This window comes from Clavelina lepadiformis, chromosome 4, assembly GCF_947623445.1.
Source record: "Clavelina lepadiformis chromosome 4, kaClaLepa1.1, whole genome shotgun sequence".
NCBI lineage: Eukaryota > Metazoa > Chordata > Ascidiacea > Aplousobranchia > Clavelinidae > Clavelina > Clavelina lepadiformis.
The window spans coordinates 22,740,509-22,755,712 of NC_135243.1; the positions used below are offsets into that span (position 1 = coordinate 22,740,509).

Below are 15,204 nucleotides of genomic sequence, written 5' to 3' on the forward strand. Positions count from 1 at the left end.
AACTAAAGCTATTAGTAAATAGTAATGCACTCACCAACTAAACGAAGGCGCTATCTTGTGCGCCGTGTACCGGGCGGAATAAATTTGTTCAAATTAATAACTAAAAAATCAATCAACAGCTGTCTGATTGAACAAAAACAGTTTGTGCACCCAAAGTTTTTGTTGAGCTTAAACACACACATGATGATGAATTATCAACATATTGAAAAACATATTTATGATTATAAGCTTTCAAAAGGGATGAAGTAAGTTACAGTACTCAAAATGTTCAAAATCTGCTTAGTTACAACAAACGCGAAACGCCACAAACTATAAAACGATGTTAAAAATGAGATTGAAAAAACAAAAATTATAAAACATTGAAAATATGATGAAAATCACAATTAAGGCAGGTATATTTAATAACATTAATACGAAGAAATAACTTAGACAGTTATTTCTTCTGATTGAAACGCAGCACATTCTGAATATAAGTAAGAAAAGTAGAAATATCAACGCTATTTGTTTAAATTATGAAAACGGCTACCAAGATAGACGGTTGAAATATTTGCAACTGAAGGCACAGTTTAACTGAACATTCATTAAAAATTCAAACTAATTAAATACACAAAAGCATCAAAAACGTACAGGTTACAGGTCTAAACCTAACACCCATAAAAATTCAAATAAATTAAATTGATCAGGAAAAGTATAAACCACGTTTTCTAGTACAGTCCGGCTTTAAGGAGGAAGTGGTAACAAACAATAAGCGCCGTAAAAACAATTTGCAAAATGGCATTTTAGAAGCTGAATTGTATTAAACAGACATCTGTTTCTTACCATTACAATAATTTAAGAGTGTTCCATGACAATTGACAACTTTTGCGCCTTTAATTAATTGCACAGGCATTAAATAAATAAACAACTGCAAAATGGTATCTTTGTAAGAAAGCTTCAACAAATTCAAATAATATGTGCACTTCTAAAAAGTTTCAGATCACGAACTTGTTTTAGCCTAGATTAGCCTTCATAATTTTGAGATAAGACTTCCAGATCTCAATCCTGGTCTCAGAGGTCTTTGAAGTAGTGACGTCATAGGATGGATGACTCTTTCAGGGTGACATAAATGAACGTGATGTTTCCCTTTGACTTCAATATATCCGTAATACTGAAGAATCGGATACTTACTTAGTAATTGTAAATAGATTAATTTAGGCGTTTTACAGACTTCGCACTTAGATAAGATACATTTAAATAAATTGAAGAGATCAATATGTTCACAGATGAACCGGAAATCGTTGAAAGTAAATATCTCTGAATTGATTCAAATGAAACAGCAACACATTATGTAATACCTCACAATTGTTAAATCCATCTCTGAAATAGCTGTTGAACAGTTCTGTTAGGTTGGGCTCTTTGTTTTTCAAGTCCCCATTGTCTGCACTGTAAGACATTAGTTTGCCTATAACCATTTATCTCGATATTACAAAATAAACATGTGTTTGATTTTGATGTGACATGATGTTACAGTATCATATTCTTGTAAACATTAACTGCAATATTTCCCCAAATTTCTTCAAAAACGTTTTAAACTAATATTTTGATTATACTTTTTACAAACAGCAGCAGAACCTACTGTAACAAAAGGTAATACAGTATAGTGAAAACTGAAATATAAAATGTAGCAGTACTGACATAATGTGTATTGTTTCAGCGGCAATTCGAGTAAGAAAATCCAACACATTTCCAGCATACACTGCGTAAAGCTCTTGATATCTATGGCGACGATCTCTTCTATATTCGTACATTCCTGTCATCACACAAAGAACCTTAGAAATTTCGATGACCACCAACAAAAGTTCACAAATTATGCAGTTGCATTCACATGCAATTTTATCAACGTTTTTATTTCTAATTATTAATTTTTGTCAATCATTAAACAAGAACCATTTTTAAGTCGTCTAGCTCCTCTTTCTAAAAGCACATCTACAGTTTCACCAGTCAAAGATGGATTTGCATTCAGCAACCTGAACATATAACCACGCTATGTTAGTCAAATTATCTCTATTTCACAAAACAATTGTAGTCGTCTTGTCTATAACTCAATTTCATGTGTATAAAGTAGGTGGTTTTGGTTTTATACAGTCCAGCAGGCATTATGCACTGTCTAATTTTTTGGCTGATGACCCAGTAGTATTACTAATTGACTAACTAACCTAGTAGCCCAGGTATAAATACGTTACAGGAGCAATAAGGTCACATTTTTAGCAACAATGAACTCACCTTTTCTTAGCATCTTGGTAGGAATAAGTTTTTGAGGGTTTGTCATAACTCTCATGTTGATAGTAGTCAACAACAGAGGAACGAAACTGTTTTATTTCATTGCCCTTCGCATAAAATAAAATTAGACATCACCTGAAAAAACTTTGCAAAAATTTTGCTGTTTTTTTATTGCTAGATCCGTAAAAGACTCAATAAACAGATTTGGCATAAACTGAGTACCACGTTTATAGGAAAGAAGCCAACTTCATCCAGTAAAATAAGTTTGTCCACTTTCTCAGGAAAAGAACCTGCAAACTTAAAGTAAAGAATATTTTTCCGTTATGAAATATATTTTATATGAAATGTATTTGATATGAAATGACTATAAACAGTCAATCATTAACCCTAAAACATTCTTTCTCAACGCCCAGTTGCCTGGTACTTATCTGTAAGAACATTTTAATAAATGTATTTTTAACTAAATTTATATTTTATCGTGATAATTATCATCAGGAATCAAACTCAAGCTTACCATTGCCCCAATGACAGCACCTAAAGAAAAAAAATCTTAGTTGCAAACTTTTAATTGACTTTTGCACTTGTGTCAACCGCTAAAATGTATACCATCATAACTACAGCACTGTCACAGCTACATTAATTTCACACTTAAATAAAAAAATAGTAAACATTTTTACCCAAACTATGTCCAATGAAGCTGAAAACTTTCCATTCAAAGTCTAAATATAAGAAAGATGATTGTGCAAATTACTAAAACTAAATAGTACTCGACATACCAATATCTAACCAAAAACTAACTACGATTACATCATGGATAAAACTTTATGACCAATAATTAAATAATATAGTAAAAATAAAGTAAGATACAAAAGAAACTTCACCTGGATTTCTGAAATTGCATTAATTACTTGCCTTAGTTGCTTAAAATCACTTACAATTTGCTAATCTGTAAACAAGAGCTGCATAATCAAAGGTTGTGTAGAACATGCCGGGTGGAAAATCTGAAGACAAACCATGACCAGGCAGATCAATGAAGACATAATATTTATCTGAAAAAGTAACTTTTTCTGCTGATTTCTTTCAGAAATGTGCATAATATGGCAAGGCCTTTACAGAGTTGTAACAAATGGCCAAAAACTTGACATTGACTTTTGCACAAAAATGCAAACTACCATGATAACAATTCACACAAAACTAACCAATGATAAATATATATCAAAATATGTACAGTAAAACATAAGTACATCCAGCGAAATCTTGTTAACATAAAATGTTAAATAAATCCAAGTAACCTAATTAGAGGTCCAGATGGTAAAATGCACAATAAGACCAATTTTTTATATATAACAACAACAGATAACTCAATAACAAAAAGTGACACAATCGATTCCTTCAATTTTCAGTTAAATAAGTTTCTACTGTATATATCCTACATGAGTATGCGTAAGAATGCTAACCTGCAGGTAGCAGAGGAATCAGGTTGTCAAATGTATTGCAATTATCCAACCATCCATGGATGCACAAAACAGGTGGATTTGTTGAATCGCCGAGAATTTTGCCGGCAATTATTCCCCATGGAACTGGAATCTCTATTTCCTTGGTGAGTCCTGTTGTAACAATTATAACAGGTGATTTAGATATTAATAAAAGTAACACTGTGCTGCGTTAATTTTTAGGTTACTAAAGTATTGACGGTTCTTAGTGTACTTTTTGATGCTGAATCCAAAACTGTTATCCGTTTTCTTCAATCAGGTCTAGTTTTTTGGCAAATTGCATTTGAAATTTTTGACAACTTCAGCTTTCAGCGTTTGCGATTGAGATTTGTGGTGTCATAAAAATGATTTAGCTTTTGAATTAAGTTTTGATGAAACTTCAGTGACATCACAATGAGAAGAACATAACGAATGCACCTGGTGCTTGAAAAGTTAAACATCTGAACTTGTTTTTACAGGCTAGTTTAGTGTGCAGTTTAGATGATTTGTTTTTACAGTACAATGAGAAAGTGCAAAAATGATCCAGACAGGTTCTGTTACATATGTGGCAAGGTCACCCTGCGCAGTCGCCAAGCAAAAATTACGCAGTTTGTTAAGAAAGCATATTATGCGTATTTTAGATTAAAACTAGGCGATCAGGACAAGGCATTTGCTCCGCACATATGTTGTAGAGCATGCGTTGAAAACTTGAGATTATGGAGCCTAAAGAAAATAAAGAGCCTTCCTTTTGGTATTCCTATGGTATGGAGAGAAGGAAAAGACCATGTCACTGAATGTTATTTTTGCATGACCAACTTACAAGGTATGCTGATACTTGCACTGTATGGAGGCATTTTCATTAATTGCTTGATTTAAGAGTAACAGTGTTCTTTTTCATTTTAGGAATAAACCGGAAGAACAAACAACATGTGAAGTACCCTGATGTTCCTTCAGCCATGAAACCAGTACCACATGGCCCTGGTATTCCTGTTCCAGAACCACCTGGAGAAATAAGTGAAATGGAGTGTTCTTCATCTGCAGAGAGCAAAGCAAGTGAACAAGACACATGGGATGCAGAGCAAAGTACAAGCCAACCGAAGCCTCTTACACAGCTTGAGCTGAATGACCTAACACGAGATTTAAATCTCACCAAAGAATCCGCTCAGCTCCTAGGATCACGACTACGTGAGAACAACTTGCTAGCTCCATGCACCACATATTTCTGGTATCGGTATAGAGATAAAGAGTTTAGAAAATATTTCAATTATGACGAAGACCATTCCCTAGTATACTGTCAAGATGTTTCAGGATTAATATCAGCTTTGGGCATAGTCTACAGTTCGGCAGAATGGCGATTGTTTTTGGACTCATCTGTAAAGAGTTTGAAGGTAGTATTACTACACAATGGCAATAAGATTGGTTCTGTTCCTGTTGGACATTCAGTGAAGCTCACTGAATGCTATGAAGACATGAAATTCCTTTTGAAATCTCTTCAGTATAGCCAACACAAATGGAAAATATGTGGTGACTTAAAAATGATTTCAATACTTCTTGGGTTACAGGCCGGTTACACTAAACATCCATGTTTTTTGTGTCTGTGGGACTCGAGGGCTGATGATCGCCACTACACACAAATTAGCTGGCCACCCAGAACAAGTTTTACACCTGGTTTTAAAAATGTCAAATTTGCTTACTTAGTTGATCCACAAAATATTCTTTTGCCACCTCTCCACATTAAACTTGGTCTCATGAAAAACTATACCAAAGCACTTGATAAAGATGGCCCAACCTTCAAGTTCTTACAAATGAAATTTCCACGTATCTCTGAAGCGAAGCTACGAGCAGGAGTCTTTGATGGGCCACAGATCCGTGAGCTGATGAAAGACGAAGGTTTTACTGCACACATGAGTGCAGTAGAAAAAAGAGCATGGACAGGATTTCGAGCAGTAATTTCAAACTTCCTTGGAAAGCATAGAAGCCCTGATTATGAAGCACAGGTTAAAGAGCTGCTTGAAAGTTTTCAATCCCTTGGAGCCCGGATGTCTGTGAAAATGCACTTTCTGAGTTCGCATTTAGATTACTTTCCTGACAACTGTGGTGACTACAGCGAAGAACAGGGAGAGAGATTCCACCAAGACCTTCGCCATATGGAAGAAAGGTACCAAGGATACTGGGACGTAAACATGCTTGCAGATTACTGTTGGTGCTTAAAAAGAGATCTTCCCAATTCCACACATAGAAGAAAATCTTTGAAGCGACACTTTTTGTCAGCATAAATCATTTGTATTTATATTGTTATTGCATTTAATGTCGTAATATCATCATGTGCCGCACAACGCTTTCTGTGTTAAGCTATTTTGAACACTTCGTTTTTATTTCACACATTGATGTTGGCAAGTATTTCACATTTAAAACACATTTGTGATGTTAAGTGTTTACGTGTCTATAGTGTAACATATTAACTTCTACTTTTAGGTTGAGCGCCGTTGAACAAAATTATGTGTTAGGAAGCTTTCTTGGTTAGTTGTAAGTGCCTTTATTTCAACTGTGTCATTATATTTTTTTAGTATTTAAAATGGCTGTCATTGCAAAAACCTTACATTCAAATAAAAATACCATCTTGCGAAAATTGACAACATGCATGACCAATTAAGCTACCACAGAAATTAGTTTCTTTGTGCACAATAATGACCAAAGCTAGCATAATTAAATATGTGATAGAAAAAAAACTTGACCTGATTGAAAAAAACTGGTTGCATTTTTGAGTTCAGCGCAAAAAATCGATTCAGAAACAGTTAAAACATCTTTGACCTTTGAAAAAAAATTTTCAAACGCAGCACAGTGTATAATTTATCAATAAAGTTGCAATAAATTTATATCATATATGACAAATAGTGCAATAGTAGTAATATTTTGTATTTTGCCTACACAGCAAAATTAGTAGGCTGTCATTATTGCACCAAATAAAATGTATGTATAAAGTAAATTTATTTAATTGATATAATTATAGCCTAACCAAAATCTATGACACTTACAACTAACCCTAACAGAATATAAATGAGAAAACCATACTTAAATAGTAAATTATTACTAACAGTAAATAGTAACAGGTAATTTTTTTGCTGACATGATTTTTATAATGGACAACCTAAACAATGGGTAACACCATTCAGAATAGGTGAAATAAATTACTGGTTAAACAATAAAAGTTCAGCATTTTGGCCGCTTTAACTGTCAATTATCACAAAAATCACCTCTGACAGATGTACCAGAATATGTCAAAGTTTCTTTCATTGTTTCTTTCTTGAAATTAAAAATGAATTAGCTGGAAAAAATCACATGAAGAATTTCTTGCATGACAGTGACCAAAAACCTGTTCCCATTAAACTAGAAATAAATAACTAAGGCAGTATTCATCTCACAGAAAAAATTTGTGATTTTGAAATCTGCATTGTTTCTTTTCATGCAACGCATTCTAATTAAAGAATGACCTTTCATTAAACAGCATTATTATGATAAATTTTGTTCAACAAAACAGTTTGACCTCAAATGACCAAGCCACACTAGCGCGTGTGGTTCCTAAATCACCCAGAACTGAAAAGCAATTAAGTTAAACTATGTTTAGCCTTGACCCAGCTCAGCATAACATAAAACTTGAAATAACAAATTAAGCTGGTTTTTACACCCTTGCCGTGGAAACAAACTTGGCAAAGAGTATTCAAGCATTTGACCACATACCAACCTTAAGGTACTGATATATTACTACACTTAACATTTGAAGTAAACAGAACAAGGTTGACAAGCTTTCTTGTTTAAGAATTAAACTTCACTTGATAAATCCAACACTGACAGCCACTCATTTTAATCCAATATGCAGCGATGCATGACAAATTTAAGCAAATATCACTCCACTGGTCTATCAACACTGGAATATAGTTTTCAATGAGAAATTGTTCATGTAAAGACACAGTTTTACTTGCTTGTATTAAACAAACAAGGCAAAGTTTGTTGTTTTAAAGACGATACTTTATAACAAATATAAAACGACTTGGATATTTTGAAGAATTGACGTTACAAGTGCCAAATGTTAAACTTTGCATGCACGATTGATCGTCGAAAACTGCCATAGGCTACTTTCCACTGAAGCTTCCAACAGGAAGCAAGTGGTAAAAAACAGTAATTTTGTTGTGACTGCGCCAAAGTGTGCTTTGGTACTGATTTGATGATTCCTCATCACTTAAGCTCCAAATGAATTTATTGCAACTGGCGCTTTGTCAGCTTTACTTCTCTGGCAACCTTTAAGACTCATTTTCATTATTCTATCTTTGCTTCCAAAGCAAAACAGGCTTTGACCAGTTCCCATTTTAATGATATTTCATGAACTGAGATGAGAAATTTGTACTGGGGAACACCCCAAAAAGAGAAAGGTTTTCAACACTTACGAAGCCACACCGCTTTTAGTTTTTCAAGGACTACCTACTCCATTAGACGATTTGGTTTGACAAAAAAAACATTTGTAGAAACCATACACGCATGTTTATAAAAGTTATTAATTTATTATTTACAGACCAACAATACGTTACAGTACTTGAAATTTTGGCAATACGATTGAAAAAATGAAAAACCCCCAAAAAAATGAGCAACAATCTCAACTTGCACAATAGCTAGCTCGGTAACCAGGGTTCGAGCGATGAAGAATCAGTGTCCAGTTTAAGTCGTGGAATGACTTTCTTCAGTCGGAGGATAAAGATTATCATACTTAACCATGAATTAAACCACTAAATGAAAATGATTAACTGATTAAGCAAAGACATCAATTGAAATAAACGACTAGTTACAGCTACTTACTGTTTTGCGGTATTGTGCAATGTATTGAACATTTTACTTTTTACCACGTTTTCTTGTCCAAACTGGGGCTTTTTTCAGGTCAGTTAGCTGCAGTGATTCGTGCGAAATGGTTTTTGGAATTTTAATGACCTCCGCGAACCGGTTGTTAACAAGCGTATGTATAGGCCTATGTTTCACTTCGAGCACTGCATTCCCGCGTTTAATAACATGCTATTATTAGCCCTAATAATTATAGTAACGTTACAACTTGCAAGCACACGTGTTTACAACGCATTGTGCAGTGACAATACGGTAGAACTCGCATATAATCTCGTATAAAACGGATCCATTCATCATTGCAAAGAAATCGATTGTTGACAGTACTATTGCTATTGTCACAGAAGAAAGAGTGCGTTATTCTTCACACTCGATTCGATCTTTCACTTGTGAATTGTGATATACAGGTATCGCGTGTACTATACCAGGGGTGGGCAAACTACGGCCCGCGGGCCGCATGCGGCCCGCGGGTCCATTTTCTGCGGCCCGCCGGCACTTGCAGAAACTCCTACTCATCACTTATTGTTTTAATTAAACAGGTTACATGACAAAATATTATTCCCTTTACGAGTGTGTTTTTCTCTTCACTTTCAGTGCGTAAACACACACACGTCAGTCGCGCATGTATTGCAACATACACTTCTCACGCATTGCTTGATTCAATTGTTTGATCACAAAATACAATTACGGTAGCGGCTACCGTAATACCGTAAGGCGTCAGTCGCGCATGTATTGCAACATACACTTCTCACGCATTGCTTGATTCAATTGTTTGATCATAAAATACAATTACGGTAGCGGCTACCGTAGGCCTACCGTAACCGTAAAACTGTGAACAGTTGCACAAGTCTCATTAAATTTTGTGATGATGATTGCATAGATTTAAACGTAACTGAGTGTGGAATACAAAAATTGTGTTTAATATGAATATGCGTTTATTTACACACCGGGTAAATTTTCCTACTTTGTAATGAGAATGTGCGGCCCGCCGGCTGCAACATTTTTTCAAATGTGGCCCTCAGTACAAAAAGTTTGCCCACCCCTGTACTATACTGTACGGATAATTAATACATTAGGACCTAGCGAGCCTGCGTGCTGTGCTTAGGGTCAGTTTCGTATATAACGGATAATCGCGTATATCGATCATCTGCATTGTACAGTAGGTGCGTTTATCTATGTATATCGGCCCCGGGTTAATATGGCATGCTGCTAGTGAGAGAACCGGATGTTAAAATATTTGAATCACGCCACTGTTTGGCTGCACACGTTTCATAAAGTTTTCAAGAAATCAGATTGCATATAGTTACAAATAATATTAAAAACTCATTGATTATAAAATAATCACTTTGCAATTCCTGTCTTTAATCACAATTAATGTAAAACACACTACAAAAGCACATTAGCAATTGCACATTACAAAAGATAAACAAAAAGTAATTAGTCAGTCAATTTATGACTTCTTGCAACAATTCAACCTCCTTGAATGGGACTTTACAATAGTTTTAAATAATTATTGCAAGTAGCTGTCATAATTTCGAGGCTGAGCTTTCAGATCTCAACCCTGGCCTCAGAGGTCTCTCAAGTAGTGACGTCATAGGATGGATGACTCTTTCAGGGTGACATAAATGAACGTGATGTTTCCCTTTGACTTCAACATGTCTGTAATACTACATTGAAAACAAAATTAAGGCTTGATTGTACAATATGGATATATATGACATAGGCTATTTAACGACGTATCGAACTTTCAATAACATAGGTATCATACTTGTAGGGTTATTTCGTATACTAGGATATATGACATAGGCCCAAGGTGGGCAAACTGTGGCTCGCCGACATGTTTTTGTGGCTCTTCTAGCTGAATAGTAATATCCATTATTGTTCATTATGCATGCATTGTTTATCGTATTTGTATTGACACTACTGATTTTGTGGCTCGCTCTGTAGTATTCCGCAAGTGACTCTTTCGTTGAACAAGTTTGCCCACCCCTGACATAGGCTATTTAAACAAGAAACACACGTTTAGTAGGAAAACTAAAATTTAACATCTGCAGTACTCAACTAGAACCTTTGCGTTATACAAATATAATGACCATCATTGAGAACACATACAACGGTAAAAATATACTCTACCTCACAATCATTGAAGCCATCGTCCATAAAATAATTATAAACTTCCATTTTTTTAGCATTAAGATTCTTCGTGATGCCATCATCAGCGCTGTAATCACACGAGTATTGCATTAAACTCATAGCATTTGAATACACTGGTATAATGGTTAGTATTTTCAGTTTTTCACGAAGCCATAGGTGATAATGAAAAATAAACGATTCAAAACCGATAAGGCACATGTCCAACAATACAAGAAAGATAGTTTATGTTATGTTTGCACTAAATTTCTCCTGTGATAATAAGCACTGTGATAACACCAGTTGTGCATTGACTCCAATTAGTCCAGTGATGAACACTATTGTGCACTTACATACAAAGTAAAGTTATCTATTCATCTGCAGTTCTACGCTGGGTTTTATAAGTGATAAAGCCAATAATGCAAGAATACTAACATTATGTGCATAGTTTCAGCAGTAATACGAGATAGAAAATCCAAACCATTCACAGCATAAACTCCTGTGGGTACATGATAGTTATGTCTGAAATCTCTCAAGAATCTGTAAGTACCTAAGCAACATAAATTTAGTTTGAAAACGAGGTTGTTGATGTGTGTATTGGGTGCACATGCTCACTTCAAGTCATTACTTGTACTGGCAATTGTAAATAAAACAAAGTTTCTACCATCTTCCAATTTTTTAACTCCTCTTTCTAAAAGTATATTTGCAGCTTCTTCAGTTAATGATGGGTTTGCGCCTAGCAACCTGAAATAAATACACCAATTTCTTTGGATACCTTATAATTACAGCAATGACAGCAGCTTTTTCAAATACACACAAGGATTTTGTTTTCTAAAAGGACAACTTTAATGGATTTAGAACAACTTCAACGCAGCAATGAATCTGCTTAAACTTATGAACCTTGTCTGAACGCAACAGGTCAATAAATGTTGGCAACTTCAGATCAATAAAAACAATTTTACCTCTCTTTAGCTTTTTCATAGGTGTACATCTTGTGAGACCTGTTGGACGTTTCATGTTGAAGATAATGTTTGATTGACAACCGTAGATGTTGTACCTCTAGACCCTTAAACAATATCTCTGTCAATCTTGAGTGTTTAATTTCTTGGTGCACATCTAGTTTATAACCACTAGTTAGTTACTGTAATTGGTACTTACTCATTATCAGGCTTGGGTAATTTGAATACTGTATTGAAATACGAATGAATACAGTTTAAAGAGTATTGGTATTTTAATACATTGACAAACAATTCATATTTGGATACATTAACAAAGTATTTTCAATTTTTCTTGGTATGATCCGCCTTTTCACCATATTGTTTAACGCCAGAGTGAAATATTGAATCAGGCGTGAATAAAGGCAGATCTTAATTTTATCTATTCTATGACATCACATAGGCTATGGACACCACTGCATGTGAATTGAAAAACACAACAACTGCGGGCCCTGTGCCAGGAGCCCAGGACACCATCACTTGAATTCAGTGAATTTTGCTTTTATAAGGTTCATTTTAATAGCAACAATGCTGTTTTTTGTCAACATTCGATTTATTTGCAAAAGTAATGGGTTCATAATATTCGAGCACACGTTATTGGAAGTGACTATTTCACCTTACGTAATTCAAGCAACCCGCTGTTAAAGACAGGTGGTTAGATTAGGAGAATTAATGTGAAAAAAGTTGATTTTAGTTATTTAGGGTGTAATTGAAGGTAGATTTAGGTTAGATCAAGGTTACTATGTTATAATATTGAAATGAGGTTAACAAGAAACTGTAAAAAGTAGCTTCGAATGAACAATGTTTTCCGCTGAAATAGTGCGAGCCTAAGAACCTTGTTGTTTCTCAAAGAGATAAGAAAAGTTATTCCTAATGTACGAATCTGTTATAGGCTAGACGATTCCATTAGTTTTTGAAAATTCTTTTGTTATAAAGCATTACTGTGAAGTTTTAACATTGATTTATCCCTAGTGTATTCATAAACGTATTTATGAATACAGTTGGTGAGTATTTGTATTCGAATACATTTTAAATCAATGTATTTGTATTTGAGATAAATGGAATCGAATACTTTCTGGCTGTATTCGCCCTAAACCTGCTCATTATACAAATAACTATATCTACTTAACAACAAACACATCCTAATGTTATATAGTTTTAAATTCTGTAAGTTACGTTCTAGTTTTTCTATTTTTCACAAAATGTACTCACCATTGGGAGCGGGTAGACCCCTCCCACGTCGAGCAAGATCAACTTATCCACTTTCTCCGGAAAAGTTCCTGCGTACTTTTCAGTAACTTGAAATTAATAACTTAATCATGCAAAATACTTTACTCTAAAAGTAAGTTTTAGACATATATTTCATGCTGATTATTCTTGCTGTTTGCCATCGTTGTAACAGACTTACCACACAACATATGTTTCCTCCTAAATCAAATAAAAATGTCCATTTAGAAAGCAATTAGATAAAATACTCAAAGTTTCGGTCTGCCATTAGCAAAATGCATCACAAGCTTATAATATAACAAAAGATAGAACTTACCCATGCTGTGTCCAATAAGGCTGAAAACTTTCCATTCAAAGTCTAGAAATAAACTGAAATTATACTTTAAAAATTCATTTGAATTCATTTTAAAAATACATTGCAACACAAATCATAAACATAAAGTATAAAGTTTATGTACAACATAAACGAGTATAACATGACGCAAGTTCTTTTTAATGTATAATACTTATAACTGAAAAGGCACAATATATTGCAGTATACTGTATGGCATATATATACAGTAGAATTCGTCTTATCGACTTCGGCTATATCGACAATTCGCGTATATCGACACTTTTTCGTTGGTCCCAGGGAAATTCCTATGTTTTAAGTACATTCGAGTTCACCTATATCGACACCTTTTTTGATCCCCCAGAGCATTTTGTTCGTTTATAGAGACAGTTGTAGTTCTTCTTTTCACTCCGTGACGTAATCCCACTTATGACATTATCGTATGACGGTTTAGGTTGCCTAGTCGTATTTGAAATAATCATGATGTCACTATGAATTATTACGACTTAAGCAGTGTCCACAAATCGTCATGTTAGACGCAATGGCATGTTGGCAGCAATCAGGAAATTAGATTGCTACCTCAGAAGCAGCGACGACAACCAAGAAGTCTTACATTAGCTAACAAATTCAGCAACATGTGTTGAACAAAGCTGTCGCAAAAAAAACAGAAAAAAATTAGCGATTTTTTTGCAAGGAAGTAAATACTGTACCTTACTGTAGTAACGCCATATTGCTCCGCGTCAGTACCATCTGCATCCGCATTACATGTAAATACAACTACCATTATTTTTCACGATCTTGTTTGTGTTGTTCTTTGCCGTAGTGTACGAGAAAACATAAAATTAAGCGGCAGTGCTGATTAGAGTGCACATTTGACCCTTACCAAGCCTTTACATTGAGCTAAAACCGGAATTTAAGAACAATTTACATTGATTCGCCTATTTTGGCACTTTTTCTTCATCCCCTTGAAGTGTCAATATAGGCGAATTCTACTGTATATATACATATATTCATGTAGATGATAAACCAATATGTAATATTAATTAAATTAATATTAATGTAATCGATTGAATATACAACAATTATGTATAATATATATAATTATATATAATTATAATTAACAATTATATATAATTATAACACAATTAGGTATACTCACACGTAACATCAAATTACAATGTAATTTATCCAGCACTCACAGTCAGTTAGTCTGTTTATAAGAGCGACAAAATCGAAATGTGTGTAAAACATCCCAACAGGAAAACTTGAAGACAAGCCGTGACCAGGCAGATCAATGAAGACATAATATTTATCTGAAAAGCAAAATTCAGTCTACCTCAACAAAACTGTTAAAAGGAAAAAAATATTTTGTGTCTATTTATTATGTAATGCTTATTTCATCTAGTAAAAACGTCCTTGGCTATTTCACAAAAACATTTAAAAACTGTATTCGTTTGTTTAAACTTACCACAGGGTAGCAAGGGAGTCAATTTATCAAATGTATTGCAATTATCCAACCATCCATGAATGCACAAAACAGGTGGATTTGTTGAATCGCCGAGAACTTTGCCAGAAATTATTCCCCATGGAACCGGAATCTCTATTTCCTTGGTGAATCCTAAAGCAGAAAAAATGTAGGTAAAATGGATGATTAAACACAGCATTCAAAACCAAAAAAGTCAACTTTTTTAACTTTAAAAACATAAGTTAACTCCTAGTGACAGAATGACCAATTTCACCTGCATTTGATGACTCAGTGTGCGAAAAACTTTCATCCGACATTTTTCAATTTCAGTTGTAAATGATTCTTTAAAACCAGTATTTACAGAAAATGTTAAACCTAGACTCCTTTAAGTCAAACACCTGTCCATGCTATGTCAAGTCCACTACACCCCCCTATATATAA

The 15,204-nt window shown here is 34.3% G+C and overlaps 3 protein-coding genes across 6 annotated transcripts; 1 reads left to right on the forward strand and 2 right to left on the reverse strand.

Annotated features, from left to right (window-relative positions):
- Nucleotides 1-995: 995 nt before the first annotated feature.
- LOC143451910 (serine hydrolase-like protein) lies at nt 996-7,961 on the reverse strand. Of its 2 annotated transcripts, XM_076952689.1 has the most exons (12): nt 7,149-7,961; nt 6,986-7,056; nt 3,717-3,866; nt 3,195-3,308; nt 2,937-2,978; nt 2,774-2,793; nt 2,482-2,556; nt 2,263-2,366; nt 1,927-2,006; nt 1,675-1,789; nt 1,335-1,422; nt 996-1,147 (listed from the first exon to the last, which is right to left on the reverse strand). In XM_076952689.1, exons 2-12 carry the CDS (start codon nt 7,023-7,025, stop codon nt 1,007-1,009), a joined length of 969 nt encoding a protein of 322 aa, XP_076808804.1. In that variant the 5' UTR covers nt 7,026-7,056; nt 7,149-7,961; the 3' UTR covers nt 996-1,006. The 2 variants fall into 2 exon arrangements, with proteins under 2 accessions (XP_076808804.1, XP_076808803.1); XM_076952688.1 differs by having other exon boundaries at nt 6,986-7,960.
- Nucleotides 3,933-6,508, forward strand: LOC143451905 (uncharacterized). The gene is made up of 2 exons (XM_076952679.1): nt 3,933-4,554; nt 4,635-6,508. The coding sequence occupies exons 1-2, from the start codon at nt 4,233-4,235 to the stop codon at nt 6,005-6,007; spliced, it is 1,695 nt and encodes a 564-aa protein (XP_076808794.1). The 5' UTR covers nt 3,933-4,232; the 3' UTR covers nt 6,008-6,508.
- A 2,066-nt stretch (nt 7,962-10,027) lies between the features above and the next one.
- Nucleotides 10,028-15,202, reverse strand: LOC143451908 (serine hydrolase-like protein). 3 transcript variants are annotated; one of them, XM_076952685.1, is made up of 11 exons: nt 15,038-15,202; nt 14,767-14,916; nt 14,498-14,611; nt 13,284-13,325; nt 13,149-13,168; nt 12,953-13,027; nt 11,708-11,811; nt 11,410-11,489; nt 11,181-11,295; nt 10,749-10,836; nt 10,028-10,282 (listed from the first exon to the last, which is right to left on the reverse strand). In XM_076952685.1, exons 1-11 carry the CDS (start codon nt 15,078-15,080, stop codon nt 10,142-10,144), a joined length of 972 nt encoding a protein of 323 aa, XP_076808800.1. In that variant the 5' UTR covers nt 15,081-15,202; the 3' UTR covers nt 10,028-10,141. The 3 variants fall into 3 exon arrangements, with proteins under 3 accessions (XP_076808800.1, XP_076808799.1, XP_076808801.1); XM_076952684.1 differs by having other exon boundaries at nt 11,374-11,489; XM_076952686.1 differs by lacking the exon at nt 10,028-10,282 and adding an exon at nt 10,289-10,614 and having other exon boundaries at nt 11,374-11,489; nt 15,038-15,178.
- Nucleotides 15,203-15,204: the final 2 nt, after the last annotated feature.

Bases quoted from the DNA above. Each gene is read 5' to 3' on its own strand.
- LOC143451905 (XM_076952679.1), top strand. From the start codon at position 4,233: ATGATTTGTTTTTACAGTACAATGAGAAAGTGCAAAAATGATCCAGAC. The intron at 4,555-4,634 runs GTATGCTGATAC...TTTTCATTTTAG, and splicing joins TTGCATGACCAACTTACAAG to GAATAAACCGGAAGAACAAA.
- LOC143451910 (XM_076952689.1), bottom strand. From the start codon at position 7,025: ATGAAAGAAACTTTGACATATTCTGGTACATCTGTCAGAG. The intron at 3,867-6,985 runs GTGATTTTTGTG...TTGTTACAACAG, and splicing joins TTCTGGTACATCTGTCAGAG to GACTCACCAAGGAAATAGAG. The intron at 2,794-2,936 runs GTAAAAATGTTT...TTTTTTCTTTAG, and splicing joins CTTCATTGGACATAGTTTGG to GTGCTGTCATTGGGGCAATG.
- LOC143451908 (XM_076952684.1), bottom strand. From the start codon at position 15,080: ATGTCGGATGAAAGTTTTTCGCACACTGAGTCATCAAATGCAG. The intron at 14,612-14,766 runs GTAAGTTTAAAC...TTTGCTTTTCAG, and splicing joins GACTCCCTTGCTACCCTGTG to ATAAATATTATGTCTTCATT. The intron at 13,028-13,148 runs GTAAGTCTGTTA...GTTACTGAAAAG, and splicing joins GAGGAAACATATGTTGTGTG to TACGCAGGAACTTTTCCGGA.